Source organism: Orcinus orca, chromosome 2, assembly GCF_937001465.1.
Source record: "Orcinus orca chromosome 2, mOrcOrc1.1, whole genome shotgun sequence".
Classification (NCBI taxonomy): Eukaryota; Metazoa; Chordata; class Mammalia; order Artiodactyla; family Delphinidae; genus Orcinus; species Orcinus orca.
The window spans coordinates 160818487-160842867 of NC_064560.1; the positions used below are offsets into that span (position 1 = coordinate 160818487).

At 35.5% G+C, this 24381-nt stretch overlaps 1 protein-coding gene and 1 long non-coding RNA gene across 2 annotated transcripts in view; one reads left to right on the forward strand and one right to left on the reverse strand.

Annotated features, from left to right (window-relative positions):
* LOC125963580 (uncharacterized) overlaps positions 1-24381 on the forward strand; it is a 102604-nt gene that overhangs the window by 44942 nt on the left and 33281 nt on the right. The gene's annotated exons all lie outside the window — the stretch shown is intronic.
* The window catches only part of C2H14orf39 (chromosome 2 C14orf39 homolog), a 56875-nt gene that overhangs the window by 31757 nt on the left and 737 nt on the right, over positions 1-24381 (reverse strand). Inside the window, exons 3-4 of the mRNA XM_049706394.1 lie at positions 23791-23917; positions 19974-20063 (exon numbers count right to left, since the gene is read on the reverse strand). Of these exons, the coding sequence (XP_049562351.1) occupies positions 19974-20063; positions 23791-23917 (217 nt within the window). The remainder of the gene's footprint in view (positions 1-19973; positions 20064-23790; positions 23918-24381) is intronic.

A 24381-nucleotide genomic window follows, 5' to 3' on the forward strand; every position in this document is an offset into this window, starting at 1 on the left:
GCAGCCTGCAAAAAGGAGACCCCAAACACAGTAAGATAAGCAAAATGAGAAAACAGAAAAACACACAGCAGATAAAGGAGCAAGATAAAAATGCACCAGACCTAACAAATGAAGAGGAAATAGGCAGTCTACCTGAAAAAGAATTCAGAATAATGATAGTAAGGTTGATCCGAAATCTTGGAGATAGAATGGACAATAGAATGGACAAAATGCAAGAATCAGTTAACAAGGACCTAGAAGAACTAAAGATGAAACAAGCAACGATGAACAACACAATAAATGAAATTAAAAATACTCTAGATGGGATCAATAGCAGAATAACTGAGGCAGAAGAACGGATAAGTGACCTGGAAGATAAAATAGTGGAAATAACTACTGCAGAGCAGAATAAAGAAAAAAGAATGAAAAGAACTGAGGACAGTCTCAGAGACCTCTGGGACAACATTAAACGCACCAACATTCGAATTATAGGGGTTCCAGAAGAAGAAGAGAAAAAGAAAGGGACTGAGAAAATATTTGAAGAGATTATAGTTGAAAACTTCCCTAATATGGGAAAGGAAATAGTTAATCAAGTCCAGGAAGCACAGAGAGTCCCATACAGGATAAATCCAAGGAGAAATACGCCAAGACACATATTAATCAAACTGTCAAAAATTAAATACAAAGAAAGCATATTAAAAGCAGCAAGGGAAAAACAACAAATAACACATAAGGGAATCCCCATAAGGTTAACAGCTGATCTCTCAGCAGAAACCCTACAAGCCAGAAGGGAGTGGCAGGACATACTTAAAGTGATGAAGGAGAAAAACCTGCAGCCAAGATTACTCTACCCAGCAAGGATCTCATTCAGATTTGATGGAGAAATTAAAACCTTTACAGACAAGCAAAAGCTGAGAGAGTTCAGCACCACCAAACCAGCTTTACAACAAATGCTAAAGGATCTTCTCTAGGCAAGAAACACAAGAGAAGGAAAAGACCTATAATAACGAACCCAAAACAATATAGAAAATGGGAATAGGAACATACATATCGATAATTACCTTAAATGTAAATGGACTAAATGCTCCCACCAAAAGACACAGATTAGCTGAATGGATACAAAAACAAGACCCTTATATATGCTGTCTACAAGAGACCCACTTCAGACCTAGAGACACATACAGACTAAAAGTAAGGGGATGGAAAAAGATATTCCATGCAAATGGAAACCAAAAGAAAGCTGGAGTAGCAATTCTCATATCAGACAAAATAGACTTTAAAATAAAGACTATTAAAAGAGACAAAGAAGGACACTACATAATGATCAAGGGATCGATCCAAGAAGATATAACAATTGTAAATATTTATGCACCCAACATAGGGGCACCTCAATACATAAGGCAAATACTAACAGCCATAAAAGGGGAAATCGACAGTAACACATTCATAGTAGGGGACTTAAACACCCCACTTTCACCCAAGGACAGATCATCCAAAATGAAAATAAATAAGGAAACACAAGCTTTAAATGATACATTAAACAAGATGGACTTAATTGATATTTATAGGACACTCCATCCAAAAACAACAGAATACACATTTTTCTCAAGTGCTCATGGAACATTCTCCAGGATAGATCATATCTTGGGTCACAAACCAAGCCTTGGCAAATTTAAGAAAATTGAAATTGTATCAGGTATCTTTTCTGACCACAATGCCATGAGACTAGATATCAATTACAGGAAAAGATCTGTAAAAAATACAAACACATGGAGGGTAAACAATACACTACTTAATAATGAAGTGATCACTGAAGAAATCAAAGAGGAAATCAAAAAATACCTAGAAACAAATGACAATGGAGACACAACGACCCAAAACCTGTGGGATGCAGCAAAAGCAGTTCTAAGGGGGAAGTTTATAGCAATACAAGCCCACCTTAAGAAGCAGGAAACATCTCGAATAAACAACCTAACCTTGCACCTCAAGCAATTAGAGAAAGAAGAACAAATAAACCCCAAAGCTAGCAGAAGGAAAGAAATCATAAAAATCAGATCAGAAATAAATGAAAAAGAAATGAAGGAAACAATAGCAAAGATCAATAAAACTAAAAGCTGGTTCTTTGAGAAGATAAACAAAATAGATAAACCACTAGCCAGACTCATCAAGAAAAAAAGGGAGAAGACTCAAATCAATAGAATTAGAAATGAAAAAGGAGAGGTAACAACTGACACTGCAGAAATAAAAGAGATCATGAGAGATTACTACAAGCAACTCTATGCCAATAAAATGGACAATCTGGAAGAAATGGACAAATTCTTAGAAATGCACAACCTGCCAAGACTGAATCAGGAAGAAATAGAAAATATGAACAGACCAATCACAAGCACTGAAATTGAAACTGTGATTAAAAATCTTCCAACAAAGAAAAGCCCAGGACCAGATGGCTTCACAGGCGAATTCTATCAAACATTTAGAGAAGAGCTAACACCTATCCTTCTCAAACTCTTCCAAAATATAGCAGAGGGAGGAACACTCCCAAACTCATTCTATGAGGCCACCATCACCTTGATACCAAAACCAGGCAAGGATGTCACAAAGAAAGAAAACTACAGGCCAATATCACTGATGAACATAGATGCAAAAATCCTCAACAAAATACTAGCAAACAGAATCCAACAGCACATTACAAGGATCATACACCATGATCAAGTGGGGTTTATTCCAGGAATGCAAGGATTCTTCAATATACGCAAATCTATCAATGTGATAAACCATATTAACAAATTGAAGGAGAAAAACCATATGATCATCTCAATAGATGCAGAGAAAGCTTTTGACAAAATTCAACACCCATTTATGATAAAAACCCTGCAGAAAGTAGGCATAGAGGGAACTTTCCTCAACATAATAAAGGCCATATACGACAAGCCCACAGCAAACATCATCCTCAATGGTGAAAAACTGAAAGCATTTCCACTAAGATCAGGAACAAGACAAGGTTGCCCACTCTCACCACTCTTATTCAACATTGTTTTGGAAGTTTTAGCCACAGCAATCAGAGAAGAGAAGGAAATAAAAGGAATCCAAATCGGAAAAGAAGAAGTAAAGCTGTCACTGTTTGCAGATGACATGATCCTATACATAGAGAATCCTAAATATGCTACCAGAAAACTACTAGAGCTAATCAATGAATTTGGTAAAGTAGCAGGATACAAAATTAATGCACAGAAATCTCTGGCATTCCTATATACTAATGATGAAAAATCTGAAAGTGAAATCAAGAAAACACTCCCATTTACCATTGCAACAAAAAGAATAAAATATCTAGGAATAAACCTACCTAAGGAGACAAAAGACCTGTGTGCAGAAAACTATAAGACACTGATGAAAGAAATTAAAGATGATACAAATAGATGGAGACATATACCATGTTCTTGGATTGGAAGAATCAACATTGTGAAAATGACTCTACTACCCAAAGCAATCTATAGATTCAATGCAATCCCTATCAAACTACCACTGGCATTTTTCACAGAACTAGAACAAAAAATTTCGCAATTTGTATGGAAACACAAAAGACCCCGAATAGCCAAAGCAATCTTGAGAACAAAAAAAGGAACTGGAGGAATCAGGCTCCCTGACTTCAGACTATACTACAAAGCTACAGTTATCAAGACGGTATGGTACTGGCACAAAAACAGAAAGATAGATCAATGGAACAGGATAGAAAGCCCAGAGATAAACCCATGCACATATGGACACCTTATCTTTGATAAAGGTGGCAGGAATGTACAGTGGAAAAAGGACAGCCTCTTCAATAAGTGGTGCTGGGAAAACTGGACAGGTACATGTAAAAGAATGAAATTAGAACACTCCCTAACACCATACACAAAAATAAGCTCAAAATGGATTAAAGACCTAAATATAAGGCCAGAAACTATCAAACTCTTAGAGGAAAACATAGGCAGAACACTCTATGACATAAATCACAGCAAGATTCTTTCTGACCCACCCCCTAGAGTAATGGAAATAAAAACAAAAATAAACAAATGGGACCTAATGAAACTTCAAAGCTTTTGCACAGCAAAGGAAACCATAAACAAGACCAAAAGACAACCCTCAGAATGGGAGAAAATATTTGCAAATGAAGCAACCGACAAAGGATTAATCTCCAAAATTTACAAGCAGCTCATGCAGCTCAACAACAAAAAAACAAACAACCCAATCCAAAAATGGGCAGAAGACCTAAATAGACATTTCTCCAAAGAAGATATACAGACTGCCAACAAACACATGAAAGAATGCTCAACATCATTAATCATTAGAGAAATGCAAATCAAAACTACAATGAGATATCATCTCACACCAGTCAGAATGGCCATCATCAAAAAATCTAGAAACAATAAATGCTGGAGAGGGTGTGGAGAAAAGGGAACCCTCTTGCACTGCTGGTGGGAATGTGAATTGGTTCAGCCACTATGGAGAACAGTATGGAGGTTCCTTAAAAAAGTACAAATAGAACTACCATATGACCCAGCAATCCCACTACTGGGCATATACCCTGAGAAAACCGAAATTCAAAAAGAGTCATGTACCAAAATGTTCATCGCAGCTCTATTTACAATAGCCCGGAGATGGAAACAACCTAAGTGCCCATCATCGGATGAATGGATAAAGAAGATGTGGCACATATATACAATGGAATATTACTCAGCCATAAAAAGAAACGAAATTGAGCTATTTGTAATGAGGTGGATAGACCTAGAGTCTGTCATACACAGTGAAGTAAGTCAGAAAGAAAAAGACAAATACAGTATGCTAACACATATATATGGAATTTAAGAAAAAAAAATGTCATGAAGAACCTAGGGGTAAGGCAGGAATAAAGACGCAGACCTCCTAGAGAACGGACTTGAGGTTATGGGGAGGGGGAAGGGTGAGCTGTGACGGGGCGAGAGAGAGTCATGGACATATACACACTAACAAACGTAGTAAGGTAGATAGCTAGTGGGAAGCAGCCGCATGGCACAGGGATATTGGCTCGGTGCTTTGTGACAGCCTGGAGGGGTGGGATAGGGAGGGTGGGAGGGAGGGAGACGCAAGAGGGAAGAGATATGGGAACATATGTATATGTATAACTGATTCACTTTGTTATAAAGCATTAACTAACACACCATTGTAAAGTAATTATACCCCAATAAAGATGTTAAAAAAATAAATAAATAAAAAATAAAATGGCAATAAATACATACTATCAGTAATTACTTTATATATAAATGGACTAAATGCACCAATCAAATACATAGAGTGGCAGGTTAGATAATAAAACAAGAATCTACAATATGCTGCCTACAAGAGATCCACTTCTGGGTGAAAGACACATATAGATTGAAAGTGAGGGGATGGAAAAAGATATTTCATGCAAAAGGAAATGACAAGAAAGTGGGGGTAGCAATACTCACATCAGACAAAATAGACTTTAAAACGAAGGCCACAAAGAAAGACAATGAAGGTCAACATATAATAAGATGATCAATACAAGAAGAGGATATCACACTCATTAACACATATGCACCCAATACAGGAGGACCAAAATACATAAAACAAATATCAAGAGACAAAAAGGGAGAACTTGATGGGAATACAACAATAGTAGGAGAGTTTAACACCCTACTGACATCAATTGACAGATCTTCCAGACAGAAAATCAATAAGGCAACGAGGTCCTAAATGACACAATAGAACAGACTTAATTGATATCTACAGGACATTACATCCAAAAAAAACCCAAAATACACATTCTTTTCAAGAGCACATGGAACATTCCCTAGGATAGACCACATACCAGGACACAAAACAAGCCTCAACAAATTTAAGAGGACAGAAATTATTTCAAGCAACTTTTCTGAGTGCAACGGTATGAAACTAGATATCAACCACAGAAAGAGAAATGAGAAAAAAATGATTACATGGAGACTAAACAACATGCCACTAAAAAACCAAGGGTCAGTGATGAAATCAAAGAGGAAATTTAAAAATACCTTGAAACAAACGACAATGAAAACACAACCATACAACATCTATGGGATGCAGAAAAAGCAGTTCTAAGAGAGAAGTTCATAGTAATACAGGCCTTCTTCCAAAAACAAGAAAAATCTTTTTTTTTTTTTTTTTTTTGCGGTACACGGGCCTCTCACTGCTGCGGCCTCTCCCGTTGCGGAGCACAGGCTCCGGACGCACAGGCTCAGCGGCCATGGCTCACGGGCCCAGCCGCTCCGCGGCATGTGGGATCCCCCCGGACCGGGTCACAAACCCGTGTCCTCTGCATCGGCAGGCAGACCCTCAACCACTGCGCCACCAGGGAAGCCCCAAGAAAAATCTTAAATAAACAACCTAACCTACCACCTAAAAGAATTAGAAAAAAAAAACAACAAATAAAACCTAAATTCAGCAGAAGGAAGGAAATAATAAAGACCAGAGAGGAAATAAATAAATGGAGATTTAAAAAAGAAAAAAATCAATAAAACCAAGAGATAGTTGAAAGGATAAATGAAATTGACAAGCCTCTAGCCAAGCTCACCAAGAAGAAAAGAGACAGGATACAAATAAATAAGAAATGGAAGAGGAGAAATAACCAATATTGTTACGGGGATGAACAAATCTGACTACATGTTGGATCTGTTTCTCTTACTTTAACCTTTGCTTCCTGCTGCTTTTGTTCACTAAAAGGTTACTGTCTATACATAATGGTCTGCTTCAGGGAACCTGCCCCTCTGCCTGAATGTTAAACCAAAGTGCCTTTGTTCAGGGAAACATCCTGACCCTGTCCACCTATGAATGGCTGCAAGAAAGAAGAAATTAACACATCCCCTTCCTAAGGCTGGCTATTCCAGGAGATATCTGCAAGACTTATGGCCTTTTTACTTTACTTCCTCACCTCTGTCCCCTCTCTGTTCTATAGAAGAAACTGGCATCCAGACCCCAATAAGATGGTTCTTCTAAGACACTAGTCTGCCATCTTCTTGGTCTGCTGGCTTTCTGAATAAAGTCACTATTCCTTGCCTCAACACCTCTTCTCCCGATTTACTGGCCTGCCATGTGGCAAGCAGAGTGAGCTTGGACTCAGTAACAACACCATAGAAATACAAAAAATTACTAAGAAAATATTGTGAACAGTTATATGCCAACAAATTTGACAACCTAGAAGAAATGGACAAGTTGCTAGAAACATACAGCCTGCCAAAACTGAATCAAGAAGAAACAGATAAGTTGAACAGACTGATCACTAGAAGTGAAATAGAATCTGTAATAAAAAAGGCTCCCTGCAAACAAAAGTCCAGGACTGGATGGCTTCACTGGGTTATTCTACCAAACATACAAAGAACTTATATCTATCCTTCTCAAACTCTTCCAAAAGACTGAAGAGGAGAGAACACTCCCAAAGTCATTCTATGAAGTCACCATCACCCTGATACCAAAACCAGAAAAAGACACTACCAAAAAAGAAAATTACAGGCCAATATCTTTGATGAATGTAGACGCAAAAATCCTCAACAAAATATTAGCAAACCAAGTCCAACAACACATAAAAAGGGCCATACACCATAATCAAATTGGATTCATCCCAGAGTCACAAGGATGGTTCAACAAACACAAATCAATCAATGTGATACACCACAACAACAAAAGAAAATACAAAAACCACATGATCATCTCAACAGAGGCAGAAAAAGCATTTGATAAAATTCAACATTTATTCATGATAAAAACTCTCACCAAAGTGGGTATAAAGGGAACATAACATAATAAAAGCCATTTATGACAAATCCACAGCTTACATGATACTAAATGGTGGAAAGCTGAAAGTCTTCCTGCTAAGTGCTGGAATAAGACAAGGATGCCCACTCTCATCACTTTAATTCAACATACTATTGGAAGTCCTAGGCACAGCAATCAGCCAAGAAAAAGAAATGAAAGGCATCCAGATTAGAAGGGAAGAGGTAAAATTGTCATTATATGCAGATAACATGATACTCTACAGAAAACCCTTAAGACTCCAAACAGAAACTACCAGAACTGATAAACGAATTCAGCAAGGTATCAGGATACAAGATTAATATACAGAAATCTGTTGCACTTCTTTACACTAACAATGAAGTATCAGAAAGAGAAAGTAAAAAAGCAATCCTGTTTAAAATCACATTGCATCAAAAAAAAAAAAAAAAACTAGGAATAAACCTAACCAAGGAAGTGAAAGATTTATATGCTGAGAACTATAAAACACTGATGAAGGAAACTGAAGATGATTCAAAGAAATGAAAAGATATCCCATGGTCTTGGGTTGGAAGAATTAATATAGTGAAAATTGCCATACTACCCAAACAAATCTACAGATTTAATGCAATCCCTATCAAATTACCCATGACATTTTTCACAGAACTAGAACAAATAATTCTAAAATTTATATGGAATCACAAAAGACCCAGAATTGCCAAAGCAATCCTGAGGGAAAAGAACAAAGCTGGGGGCATAACCCTTCTAGACTTCAGGCAATATTACAAAGCTACAGTAATCAAAACAGGGTGGTACTGGCACAAAAACAGACATATAGAGATGGAACAGAATAGAGGACCCAGAAATAAACCCCCACACCTATGGCCAATTAATCTTTGACCAAGGAGGCAAGAATATACAATAGAGAAAAGACAGTCTCTTCAGCAAGTGGTGTTGGGAAAGCTGGACAGACTCATGTAAATCAATGAAGTCAGAACACTCCCGCATACCACACACAAAAATAAATTCAAAATGGCTTAAAGACTTAAATATAAAACATGACACCATAAAACTCCTAGAAGAGAACATAGGTAAAACATTCTCTGACATAAATCGTACCAATGTTTCCTTGGGTCAGTCTCTCAAGGCAAAATAAAAGCAAAAATAAACAAATGGGACCTAATCAAACTTAACAGCTTTCACACAGTAAAGGAAACCATAAACAAAACAAAAAGACAACGCACGGACTGGGAGAAGATATTTGCAAAGGATGCAGCTGACAGGGGCTTAATTTCCAAAACATACAAAGAGCTCATACAACTCAATATCAGAGAAACAAACAACCCAATCAAAAAACAGGCAGAAGACTAAATAGACATTTCTCGAAAGAAGACATACAGATGGCCAACAGACACATGAAAAGATGCTCAACACTGCTAATTATTAGAGAAATGCAAAGCAAAACTACAAGGAGGTATCACCTCACAGTCTACAAATAATAAATGCTGGATAGGGTATGGAGAAAAGGGTACCCTCCTACACTGTTGGTGGGAATGTAAATTAGTGCAGCCACTATGGAAAACAATATGGAGGTTCCTTAAAAAACTAAAAATGGAGTTACCACTACTGGGCGTATATCTGTAAAAGATGAAAACTCTAATTTGAAAAGATACATGCACTCCAATGATCATAGCAGCACTGTTTACAATAGGCAAGATATAGAAGCAATCTAAGTGTCCATCAACAGATGAATGGATAAAGAAGACGTGGCATATATATATAATAGAATATTACTCCGACATAAAAAACAATGAAATAATGCCTTTTGTGGCAATAGGGATGGACCTAGAGATTATCATGCTAAGTGAAGTAAGTCAGACAGAGAAAGACAAATACCATATGATATCACTTATATGTGGAATCTAAAAAAAAAAATAGTACAAATGAATTTATTTACAAAACAGAAACAGACTCATAGACATAGAAAGCAAACTTATGGTTACCAAAGAGGGGGAGGAATAAATAAGAAGTATGGGATTAACAGATATGCACTACCATATATAAAACAGATAAACAACAAGGCTTTACTGTATAGCACAGAGAACTGTATTCAATATCTTATAATAACCTATAATGGAAAACAATCGGAAAATGTGTATATGTATATATAAATATATGTATTTATATATATAAAACTGATCACTTTGCTGTACACTGAAACTAACACAATATTGTAAATATTGTAAATCAACCATACTTCAATTTAAAAAAAGAAAATATATTCTTGGATCCTTTTTTTACCCAGTTATTAACAAATACATACTTTCAAAAAATAACATTCATAGAAAATTTTCTAAAAATATATAGTCCTTATATTCCTCAAAAGTTTATAAATTTTCTAAATCAAGCCATACTATATGGGGGAATTTCTTAAAAGATACTTCAATGATTATCTTGCCTTAGCAGATGAGAAAAGAAGTATTCATAAACTGCTTGTATAGTAAGAAGAAAAGGATAACAGCCTTCTACTGGTCAGCAGGTCTGAATCTTAAGAATGTTTTAATTTCTTAATATTACTAAACTCTGTCCCCTTATGCAAAATAAAGTAGTTTAGCCTAAAACAAGTTTCTTCCTATTCTTCTAAATGCATATTTGCTAATTAAGCCTTCACTTTTTGGGAAAATAGTCCAAAAGGAGGGAAATACCTATAAAAAAACTGAGTCTGGGACACCAGTTTCAGATGAGATTAGCACACCCCATCTACCCTGTTCAGACTGCATATTCACGGCAATTCTTCTAATATACTCCATATAAGAACCTTGCTAGCCCAAGCCATGATTCAAGAAGAGCCATTACTATCTCATCTCTTGCCAGCAATGCTAGTCTTCGTGAATGCCTGGGACAGGGATGGGAGATTAGGAGAAATAAGTAGCTGGTGCCTCTACTTCCTTCATTACCCATGATACCAACAAATGGACTCTTTTCCTCTTATAAATACATAGTATTGAGTCATCAAGTCAATCAACCTATGTGGCTGGTTTAAGAAAGAAAGAGATAGCTGTTTTCACTTCCATACCTCTGGTTAGCTAAGAGAAGTCATCCACAACAAACACTATCAGAGAGGTACTTATTGGACTGGTTTGCTTTAGCCCCTCATAGAATCATTTTAAATAATATTTTATAGCTATAGCTTGCACTGAGAGATGTTATAAAAAGCAGTAATACATATTGTGTTTATTTGAGGGAGGCCACTGAAGATACTGACTACCATATCGCACAATTTCCCCTTTATGAGAATCCAGGGAACAAATTTCTCTCAAGTCTGAGTACTAGGGAAAAAACCTCTGCTTATCCTAAGCAACTTAACTGTTTTTTTGTTTGTTTGTTTGTTTGTTTTTGCGGTACGTGGGCCTCTCACTGTTGTGGCCTCTCCCGCTGCGGAGCACAGGCTCCAGATGCGCAGGCTCAGCGGCCATGGCTCACAGGCCCAGCCGCTCCGTGGCATGTGGGATCTTCCCGGACCGGGGCACGAACCCGTGTCCCCTGCATCAGCAGGCGGACTCTCAACCACTGCGCCACCAGGGAAGCCCTGAACTGTTTTTTAAACGAATATTCTGAATTCCAAATTGATCACACTTCCACAATGCTTTGACTACTATTAGGAATTTCAAAGCCTAATTTTGCCTATATCTAACAAATGTGTAAGACCATATCGTATGAATTTCTATCCAGATCAAAGGCTTCATCTTCCTATATTACCCTAACTTCCCTATAGCCTCAATTTGTATGTCTAACTTTATTTTAACACTATGGTATTATTTATATAAATCATTTCAAATTCTTTTTGAATTGAAGTGGGGCCTATAAATAACAAAGTAAGTCTCCTTTGTTAATTCTACCCTCTGCCTGTTTCTTGGATGAGCATGTACTCCAGCTTTCTCTTCTTTTTGCTTTATACTTTCCCTGGGCAATCTCATCTATTTTTATGATTTCAAATGCCAATGAAGTCCAAATCTATACCTCAGTCCCTACCTTAAGACCCAGTTTTTAATATGAAATGTACTGCATTCTAGATTTTGTGTGGGTGTTTTTAATTAGAATATTAGAATAGGAGTGACATCGGCAAGATGGCAAAATAAAATGCCCCTTGCGCATATCACCCCCCTCAGCAATAAAAGTTTGCCATCAAACCATGGACAAAAGTGCCTTTGTGGAAGCTTTGGAATCCAGGTAGGAGACTGTGAAATCCTGGTGCAGTCCAAGACTGAGGAAAGCCATTTTGATAAAACGGACTCACATCTTGGTGGTTTAACTTGCTGACTGTGGTCCTGGCTACAGACCCAGAAAACATCTCTGTACCCCTGAGAACTCAGCTACAGGCCTATCTAGCATTGGGTCTGTAACCAGTCCCATAAACCAAGGGACCTGGGAGAAGTCACACCTACCTGTGTGTCAGGCAATAGGCATACAGACCCTGGTCCTGGCTGTGGTCTCAGAAGTAGCAGGTGAACCAGTTCCAGCCCTTCATGGCCACAGTCTGAGAATACCAGGAGATAAACCTGCCAAGCTCAGTGAGACTGTAGATTCTGAAAGGGCCCTGTAACTAGATTCCAACCTGTCCCAGCCACAGTCACTGAAGAATCCTGCTGGCACACAGACCCAGCAGGAGACACTCCTGTCTATGCCCCTAAAGATCCTAAAGCACCCTATAGTTGGTTCCAGCCCTCTCACAGCACAGTTTTTCCACAGTACTGCGGGTCCAAGGTTCAAGCAAGAGACACTCCTGTCTGCACCCCATAGATCATGAAAGGACCCATACTTGATTCTAGATCTCAAGCAGTCTAGCACTAACAGAACTTCTGGCCCAGGGACCCAAAGAGATACTGCTATATGCTCCCCTGGAGATCTTGAAAGGGCCCTATACTTGGCTCCAGCCCCTCTAGCCACAATCAGGGAGCAGTCCAGCCCACAGAGGGAGCTGGTTGGATACATGCCTATCTGTGCCTTGAGAACCAGGACTGTAGACCTCAGTTTTGTTTGCAGAATCTGAAACAGCCCTGAGACTCAGTTCTAGCCCCTCTCAGCCACAGTCCAGGGCCAGTCCTGACCACCCATGAATCCATTCAGTGACTAGGCATGAACTCTCCCAGGGACTTGCTGGGAGACAAACTTGTCTACACACTTGGTAATATGCCTGCTGACTAAGGACCCAACTGTGGAACCTGAATCAGACCTTTGTCCCAGTACTATTCTACTGAACAAAGTACTGGAGGAAGTCTCACCCACCCAGGGACCAGACAGGATCCATACCTGCCTGAGCCCCTGGTAACAAGCACACCAACCATGGATCCCACTACAAACTCAATGACAGCTTCAAAATCAGCTCCAACCCAGCACAACTGCAGTTCTATAGGTAACCCCATCAGCCCAGGAAACCAACAAGAGAAGGTCTTTACCTCCCAAAACCAGACTGTAAAGACTGGAAGAAGTGTTTGTTCGTTCAAGTGCACAGACACCAATGCAAGGCTAAGCATATCACAAAGAATTAGGCAAACATGACACCATCAAAAGAAAAGTAATAAATCTTCAGTAACTGACCCCAAAGAAATGGAGATCTACAGTTTGCCTTGAAAAGAATTCAAAGTAATCATCTTAAAGAAACTCAATAAAATACAAGAGAACACAGACAACTAAACGAAATCAGGAAAACAATGCATGTACAAAATGAGAAGTTTAATAAAGAAATAGAAACCATAAAATAGAACCAAAACAGAAACTGTGGCGCTAAAGAACACAATAGCAGGACTGAAATATTCAATAGAGAGCATCAATAATAGACTTGATCATATAAAAGAAAGAATCGGCAAACTCAAAGACTATTCATTTGAAATTAGCTACTTAGAGGAACAAAAAGAAAAAGAATGAAAAACAGTGAAGAAAATCTACATAAATTATGGAACACTGCAAAGCAAACAAATATTTGCATCACGGAAGTCCCAGAAGAAGAAAAGAGAGACAGAAAGAGGCAGAAAGCTTATTTAAAGAAATAATAGCTGATTACTCAGCTATAAAAAAGAACAAAATAATGCCATTTGCAGCAACATGGATGGACCTAGAGATTCTCATACTGAGTCAAGTAAGTCATACAGAGAAAGACAAATATCACATGATATCACTTATATGTGGAATCTTAAAAAAGGCTACAAATGAACTTATCTACAAAACAGAAATAGAGTTACAGATGTAGAAAATAAACTTATGTTACCAGAGGTTGGGGGAGGAGAGATAAAGTGGAAGATTGGAATTGACACATACACACTACTATATATAAAACAGATAACTAGGGCTTCCCTGGGGGCATGGTGGTTAAGAATCCACCTGCATGGGGACATGGGTTCGAGCCCTGGTCCGGGAAGATCTCACATGCCACAGAGCAACTAAGCCCATGCACCACAACTACTGAGAGCGCACTCTAGAGCCCGCAAGCCACAACTGCTGAGCCCATGTGCCACAATTACTGAAGCCCACACGCCTAGAGTTTATGCTCCACAACAAGAGAAGCCACCACAATAAGAAGCCCGCACACCACAACGAAGAGTAGCCCCTGCTCACTGAAACTAGAGAAAGCCTGTGCGCAGCAACGAAGAACCAACGCAGCCAAAGATAAACATATAAATAAATAAATTTATTTTAAAAAAAACAGATAACTAATAAGGACCTACTGTATAGCACAAGGAACTCTACTCAATACTCTGTAATGGCCTATATGGAAAAAGAATCTAAAAAAGAGTGGATATCTGTATTTGTATAACAGATTCACTTTGCTGTGTACCTGAAACTAACACAACATTGTAAATTGATTATACCCCAACAAAAATTTTTTAAAAAGAAAAGAAATAATAGCTGAAAACTTCCCAAATATTAGGAAAGAGATAGACATCTGGGTACAGGAAGCCCAAAAGACCCCAAGCAAGATCAACCCAAAGAAGATTACTCCAAGACACATTATAATCAAAATGTTAAAATGCAAAGACAAAAATAATTTTGAAAGCATCAAGAGAAAAATAACTCATCACTAGGGAACCCCTGTAATGTCATCAGGAGATTTCTCTGCACAAACCTTCCAGGCCAGAAAAGAATGGGATCACATATTCAAAGTACTGAAAGAAAAAACTGCCAACCAAAAATACTACACCCAGCAAAACTGTCCTTTAGAAATGAAGGAAAAATAAGGACATTCCCAGACAGACAAAAGCTAAGGGAGTTCATTACCACTAAAGGAGTTCATTACTACTACCTTTTAGAAAATATTAAGGGGAGTTTTTCAAGCTGAAATAAAAGGATGCTAAGTAACAACATGAAAACATATAAAAGAATAAAACTTAATGGTAAAGGTGAATATATACTCAAATTCAGAATACCATAATACTGTAATGATAGTATGCAAATCACTTTAATCTCTAGTATGAAAGTTTAAAATATTATTAAAATTATAGCTACAATAATTTGTTAATGGATGCACAATATAAAGTATGACATCAATAGCATTAAATGTGGGGGGAGGAGAAGTAAAAGTACAGTCTTTGTATGCAATTGAAGGTTACTTGTTATCAATAAGTCTGTTATATCTATAAGATGTTTTATGTAAGCGTCACGGTAACCACAGAGAAAAAATTTATAGTAGATACACAAAAAAGAAAGAGAAAGGAATTAAAGCATACCACTACAAAAAAAAAATCGCAAAGGAAGACAGCAAGAGAGGAAGAAAGGAACAAAGGGACTAAAAATACACTCAGAAAACGATTAATTAAATGGCAATAGTAAGTCCATACCTATCAATAATTACTTTAAATGTAAATAGACTAAATTCAAAAGACAAAGAGTGGCTGAGTGGATTAAAAAAAAACAAGACCCAACAATATACTGCCTGCAAGAAACTTACTTTAGCTTTAATGAAACACATGAGTTGAAAGTGAAGGGATAGAAAAAGATATTCCATACAAATGTAACCAAAGGAAATCAGAAGTGCTTATACTTATATCAGATAAGATAGACTTTCAGTCAAAATCAGTCACAAGAGACAAAGAAGGTCACTTCCCAAGGAATTAGAAAAAGAAGAACAATCTAACCATAAAGATAGCAGAAAGAAGGAAATAACAAAGGTTAGAGCAGAAATAAATGGACCAGAGACATGAAAGACAACAGGAAAACATCAATGAAACAAAAAGTTGCTTTTTTTTAAAAAAAAAAAAAGATGCTTTTTTGAAAAGATAAACAAAATTTACAAACCTTTTGCTAGACTAGCCAAGGGAAAGAGAGAGGACACAAAGTTATAAATGAAAGAGGAGATAATATACCTGACACCAAAGAAATACAAAAGCTCTTAAGAGGCTACTATTAACAATTATAGGACAACAAATTAGATAACCTAAAAGAAATGGATAAATTTCTAGAAACATACAACCTACCAAGATTGAATTATGAAAAAAATTTAAAAATCTGAACAGGTCAATTCCTAGTAAGGAGATAGAAGCAGTAATCAAAACCCTCCCAACAGAGAAAAGCCCAGGACCAGATGGTTTCACTGGTAAACTGTACCAAACATTTAAAGAAGAATTAACATCAATCCTTCTCAAACTCTTCCCAAAAAATGGAAGAGGAGAAAACACTCTCCAATTCATTTTATGAAGCCAGCATTACCCTGATAAAAAGCCAAATAAGGACACTACAAGAAAAGAAAACTAGAAGCCAATATTCCTGATGAATATGGATGAAAAAATTCTCAAAAAAAAATACTAGCAAACAAATTCAACAGCACTCTAAAAGAATCATACACGAATATAAAATGGGATTTATCCTTGGATGCAAGGATGGTTCAATATACACAAATAATTAAACATGAAATACCACATTAATAGAGTGAAGGATAAAAATTATATGATCTCAGTAGATGCAGAAAAAGTATTTGGCAAAATCTGACACCCTTTCATGATAAAAACTTTCAATAAATTGGGTATACCTCAACATAATAAAGGCTATATATGACAAGTCCATAACTAATATCATACTCAATGGTAAATAGCTAAAAGCTTTTCCTCCAAAATCAGAAACAAGACAAAGGTGCCATTCTCACCACTCTTATTCAATATAATACTGGAAGAGCTAGCTAAAGCAATTAGGCAAGAAAAAGAAATAAAAGGCATCCAAATAGGAAAGGAAAAAGTGAAATGGTCTGTTTGTAAATAGTATATCCTTATATCAATATATAGAAAATTCTAAGACTCCACCAAAAACCTATTAGAACTAATCAACAAATTCAATAAAGTTTCAGGATACAAAATCAACATACAAAAATCAGTTGCACTTCTATACACAAACAACGAACTACCTGAAAAAAAAAATAAAGAAAACAATCCCATTTACAGTAGCATCAAACACATTTAAAAACTTAGGAATAAATTTAACCAAGAAGGTGAAAGATTTGTACACTGAGAACTATAAGACACTATGAAAGAAACTGAAGAAGACATAAATATGGAAAGATATTCTGTGCTCACAGATAAGAATTAATACTGTTATAATATCCATACTACCCAAAGCTATCTAAAAATTCAATGCAATCTCATCAAAATTACAATGGCATTTTTCACAGAAATAGAAAAAAAATCCCAAAATTTCTATGGAACCACAAAAGGCCCCAAATAGTCAATTTCTGGAAATCTCAAAAAAAAAACAAACGTGGAAGCATCACACTTCCTCATTTCAAACTATGCTACAAAGATATAGTAATCAAAATAGCATCAGGCTTCCCTGGTGGCCCAGTGGTTGAGAGTCCGCCTGCCGATGCAGGGGACATGGGTTCGTGCCCCGGTCTGGGAAGATCACACATGCCGCGGAGTGGCTGGGCCCGTGAGCCATGGCCGCTGAGCCTGCGCATCCGGAGCCTGTGCTCCGCAGCGGGAGAGGCCACAACAGTGAGAGGCCGGCGTACCGCCAAAACAAACAAACAAACAAACAAAAAAAGCATAGTATTGGCATAAAAACAGACAGATAAACCAATGGAACAGAATCAAGAGTCCAGAAATAAATCCATGCATATACAGTCAATCAATATTTGGAAAGGAAGCCAAAAATACTCAATGGGGAAAGGATAGTCTGCAATAAACAATGCTGGGAAAACTGGATAGCCACATGCAAAAGAATGGAACTGGACCCCTATCTTATACCACTCATAAAGATGAACTCAAAATGGATTAAAGACTTAAATTAAATGTAAGACCTGAAATCATAAAACTCCTAGGGAAAAAATCTCCTTGATGTTGGTTTTCGCAATGATTTTGGGGGATATGATACCAAAAGCACAAGCAACAAAAGCAAAAATAAACAAGTGGGACTACATCAAACTATAAAAGCTTCTGCACAGCAAAAGAATCAATCAACAAAATGAAGAGGCAGACTACAGAATGGGAGAAAATGTTTGCAAACCATATATCCAATAAGGGGTTAATATCCAAAATACATAAGGAACTCACACAACTGAATAGCAAAAAGACTAATAATCCAAGTTAAAAATGGGCAAAGGGCTGAGAGACATTTTTCCAAAGAAGACAAATAGTCAACAGGTACATGAAAAGATGCTCAATACCACCAATTATCAGAGAAATGCAAATCAAAACCACAATGAGATAGTACCTCATATGTGTAGAATGGCTATTACCGAAAGACAAAAGATAGGTGTTGGCAAGGATGTAGAGAAAAGGGAACCCTTGTATACCGGTGGTGGGAATGTAAATTGATACAGCCACCATGGAAAACAGTATGGAGGCACCTCAAAAAATTAAAAATAGAAAAGCCATATGATCCAGTAATCCCACTTCTAGTTACATATTCAAAGGAAATAAAATCACTATCCCAAAGAGATATCTGCACCATGTTCATTGAAGCATTATTCACAATGGCCAAGACATGGAAACAACCTAAGTGTCCACTGACAGATGAATAGATTTTTTGAATGTGATATATATAAAAATGGAATGTTATTTAGCCACTAAAAAAGAAGGAAATCCTGCCATTTGTGACAACACAGATGGACCTTGAGAGTGTTATGCTAACTGAATAAGTCAGACAAAGACAAATACTGTTATGATCTCACTTATATGTAAAATCTTTTAAAAAAGCTGAATTCATAGAAGCAGAGAGTATAATGGTGGTTTCCAGGGGCTGACGGGTAGAGGAAATGAAAAGATGTTGGTCAGAGAGTACAAGCTTCCAGTTAAAAGCTGAATAAGTTCTGGGGATCTAATATAACGCATGGTGAATATAATAATACTGTATTATATACTTGAAAGTTGTTAAAAGAGTAAATCTTAAATATTCTCACTACAAAAAATATAATAGAGTGATAGATGTGTTACCTAACCTTATTGTGGTAATCATTTCACAATACACACATGTATTAAATCATGTTTTACACCTCAGACTTACTGCTATGTGTCAATTATACCTCAATAAAGCTAGGGGGAAAGTAGTAAGATAAATAAATAAAAATTAAATCAACACTGCTCTTGTCCAATTATGTTAAAAATAAAAACATTTCAATTTTTTAAATTAAGCGAAATTATAATGCTATATAACGTGTTCAAAGTTCCTCACCTTGTTTCATTATATTCATTAATTACATTTACTCCCCCAAACCAGGTGATTTAACACATAATTAAATAAGCCCACACAAATATTATTGGGTTGGCCAAAAAGTTCATTCGGATTTCTCCGTAACATCTTAATTTTTGGCCAACCCAATAGTATTTCTCTGTCAGAATATAACACCCCACTAAATCAGCACTCTGAAAAACAAGTTCAATATAAATATACCCTTCAAAAGTCAACACTCCAAATTTTTCATAAGCTAATTATACAGCTAACTACTCCCCCAGATGTTTGACTATAGCAATTCAGTCATAAAAAATATTAATTGAAGCACTCTGCCTTATAACTGCTACTGATAAATAGTTTCTAAGGATATATTTAAATATATCAGAGGTTGGATAGAGCTTTATAACAAATAGGTAGGCCAACAGTGACAACCAGAGTCCAAAACACTGAATTTGCTTTAAAAATAAATAAACTAAAAAAATTTTTCAATTAATATTTTTGCAAAGAATATTTTATTAATACTAAGTTATAGAATTGATAAGCTTAAATTAATATATGTACTGTACCTGTCTTTTTCAACAGTTTCTTGATAAATAGTAAACTGGTCCTTCATATAGTCTTCATGTTTATGAAATATATCACATGTTGGCCTCCAGCTATGGAAAAAAAATACTGTAATTAGCATCTCAGAATGATAAACTAATTTAAGAAATAATAAAAATGAATGTAACCATTTAAAGATAAACAAATCTTTCCTTTCCTGGAAAAAACAAGCTTACATCAAGAAAAACATTCCCATCTCCGATCACCACCACTATGACCATTCATGCAATCATACATATGCTCAAATATCAATATCGATTAATTTTTACATAAAGCTTGTTTTGGAACCATGACTAGGGAAGGAACAGATGTGACATGGATGGACTGTGTATTACTATGGCATTTCTGGAATATACTCTGCAATGCTCCAACATCAGGCTTTGTTCCTCATCATACTTCTAAGATCTTAGCTAAGAAATTCTTTTGGAGTAAACATTTAAAGAGCTAGGATAAGGGATAAAGAGAGGCTTTTTTCTCCTTTGAAATTTAGAAAGTCAGGTTTTATACCCTCCTGAACTTGAAAGAAAGAAACTAGACCATAATGAATTATAAAATCAGATAGTAAGAATAAAATGAATATTCAACTTATACATTTGTTTTATTACATGACTCAAAAAATGTTGCCAGTGTGAAAAATCTAAAATTAAGTATACACCATGGCAGCTTACATTCTAAGTATTGTTCAAATATTTCCTCTAGCTCTTTTTTCTAATCTTTTTTATTTTTTCAGATTCAAAAAGTATGCATACCCATTTTGGAAGAACAGAAAAGTATACATAAGAAAATAATTATCATCTATATTCTCAACACTGAATAATAACTACTAATATTGATATTATTTTAATAAATTATTTCCAGATTTTACCATAAGTATATAGTTTAACATCTTTGAGATCATATTCACATATACAACATATCATCCTTTATCACTTACTTTTAAACTATCAATATATACATTTTCTTTGTCACTAAGAATTCATTGTAAAAGTTTTAATAAATACAACATATTACACAATTTATCTAACCATTCCAATATTGTTGGCCATTTTGGTTAGTCTAAGTTTCTCTTAAAAACTTGTACTTAAACACCTGTCTGAGTTTGCAACCATTTCCTTAGGCAATATTCCCCAAAATAGAATTATAAGGTCAAAGGTTATATATACACACATTCTGAATATTTTTTAAATTCCATAAGAAATACATGTTCACTAAAAAGATATTCACTGTAACCATTTTGATGTACATATTTCTAGACTTTTTAAATTACACATAAATACACAATTACTAAATTGAGTTTATTCTATGAATGTTGTTTTAATGTTTTGTTCAATTTGTAATATACTGTTAACACCTTTCCATGTCAATATTCACTTATATCATAAACTAATGGGCTGCCTACTGTTCATTCATATGGATATACCAAAATTCATCTAAACAATCACCTAATGTTGAACATTTGAGTTGCCTGCAATGTTTTCCTATCGTAAAAAAGTTGAAATAAATACCTTGTTGTACATCTTTGAGAAAATGCCTAATTATTTCCTTATGAAAAATTATCAGAAATGGAACTGTTTAATCAAAAGTCATGCTTATTTTTAAAGCCTTTGAAGTATACTTATATGTCATCCAAAAGGTATATACCAGTGTACATTCCTACAGTGTATGAGAGGGGTGATTTTCTTATTTCCTGGCCAACATTGGGTATTATCCTTCTTTAAATTTCTGCAAAACTTAAAGGCAAAAGAATATATAGTATTTTATTATTGCTTTAATTTGGATGTCTTTGATTATTAGTAAGATTGAGCATTTGTTCACATTTATTAGACCTACATTTCTTCATTTTGGTATTTACCTGTTTACCTTCTTTGCTTATTTTTCTAATGGGACTTTGGCTCTTTCTTATTAATTTCTACAAGCACTTTATATTTTAAAAATTAACCCTTCTTTAACATTTTCCTACCTTATCCTTTTGCTTTTTGTATCATTTTGAGGTGTTTTTCTTTTTAATTTGCATGTGTCATATTTCTCCATTGTTTCCTATGTGGTTTCTACCTTTGATGACATACTTAGGAAGGTCTTCCTCTCTCAAAGATTATAGTCACCTATATTTTCTTCTAATACTTTCATGAATTCATATTTCACATTTAAACCTCTTAACCAGCAGGCTGAAATCATGAACTAGAGGTATTCATGCATTAAAATCAACAGATCCTAAAATCAACAGATCCTACTAACTGCCCTCAGAACCCAGCAGAGAATAATCTTGTTTAAAGTAAAGTACATCTTGGACACAGTAGGTTCTGCGGGGAAACTACCAGTACTTTTCCAGCACCCTTTGCAGCTACTTGAGGGAAACCACTGGTAAAACTTAACTACCATAAACCTAAATCAAACTAAAAGAAAAAGTTCAACAATATGTAGTTTTTTCGTTGATCAGATTGCCAAAAAGTTTAAACATTGATAATTTCAGTGTTAGCAAGGGTGTGAGGAATAGAAACTCTCATATATTGTTGGTGAAAGTATAAATTAGTATAATTATTTTGGGAGAGCAGTTTGGCATTACTTATCAAATATTTAAACATGCATACTCTTCAACCTGGCAATTTCACTTCCAGGAGGTCATTCTATAGCAACTGGTCTAGAAATATGGAAGGATACCTGTACATGTTGTTTATAATAGGAAATAACTGGAAATAACCTAAATGTCTATTAATAGGAGAATGGTTAAATAACTTAGGATACATCAATACTATAAAATACTATGGAGCTGTTAAAAAAAAAAGAATGAAATCCATACATAATCATTACATGTATAGTACCATTTACATTACATATTGTTAAATTTAAAAAACAAGTTGAAAAATAAGTATGGTATGATCGCATTTTTTAAAAAAGGAAAGGCAGATATACAGGTAGATGTATATATAAGCATATGTAATAGTGATGTTGAATATATATTTTAAAAGGTCTGGAAGGGTACTCACTGTTAAGAGTGATCACCTGTAAGGAAGAGGACAGGGTGGGGATGGGGACTACAGGCAGGGAAAACCTTTTTACTCCATACATTTGTATAGTCTTTGAATTTTTATACTAGGCATGTGTTACTTTTATAAAATTTTAAAACCAATATAAAAAAAGTAATGAGGGAAAACCAAAAAGTTTATGAAATTTTTAAATAACAAAATATTTTAAAACAAATATGATTCTTAATATAGTACTTATTACAATGACAGTGATCAACATAAAATTAAATACAGAAAACTAAACATTTTATTTTTGTAAGTACCTGTCCATACAATTAAGTTCCATTAACAAGTCTTTGTTTCAAAATGTTTGTCTTATAATAGATGTAACTACTAGAATCCAGAACCTGAAGCTATATTGAAAGAATTCTTAACTTACTAAATAGTTTTATTTTGAAAAGCTACTAATTTTAGGCTAGGTTCCCTTAGACAAAAATAACATCTTGAAAATTCGAAGATGGAAATTATTTCAAATTTATTTATCTAATCGGAATTTTCTATACTGAGCCTAGATTATTCAACATACCGTATTTAGACTAACTGGATCTGAATTAGATCTTACAGCTCTTCTATTTTTCTTTTGAAACTTCTGTGATCCCTTTTACAGTGGCACGTAACAAGGAAATTTAAGACTTGCTTCATCATTTTCCTAATATAAAATACTACTTTAAAGCAACAGTGTCTTCAACTATAAACTCAAAAACCTCGAATAAGAGAATCTAATGACAACTATTGAAAATTTCTTTAAAATACTCACTCACTACAGTTGTCTTCGATCTCCTTACTATGTTTACAGTAATGACCGATTTCCTCATCTGTTGTATTTATAGTTTCATGTATCTTACAAATGGTCGCTTTGTTTTCTTTAATATCTTCAAAGCACTCTGGAAATCATAAATTCAAAATAAATACAGTAGAAAAAAAGGTATGGCAACTGACCTAGAAAAGGAGAACCAGAGAATGGAGAGGAAGTGAAGCTTGAGATGGGAAGGGCCCTATACTAAAAAGCACAGGACCAGAGTCAGGCTTGCTCCTAGACCCAGAAGCTAAGAATTTGTGTTTTAGATTGAAGAGAAATAAACGTCCCCTGTCCCACATCTTTAATGTAAGAGGGCTGGATTAAGTAATATCTAAGATCAATGGCATCTTATGATGCTATGAGTTCATGTAAACATTTACTCATATGATACTAACATAAGAGTTTTGTTTTTGACAAATGTGTAATTTCTATTCATCAGTTCCATGTCATTATTTAATGCACCTTCAACTCACTTATTTCTTTGTTATAGTGAGTAAACACAAGCTAAAAATAAAATGTAATTTCTTAAAAAGATTAAAATAAATTCTT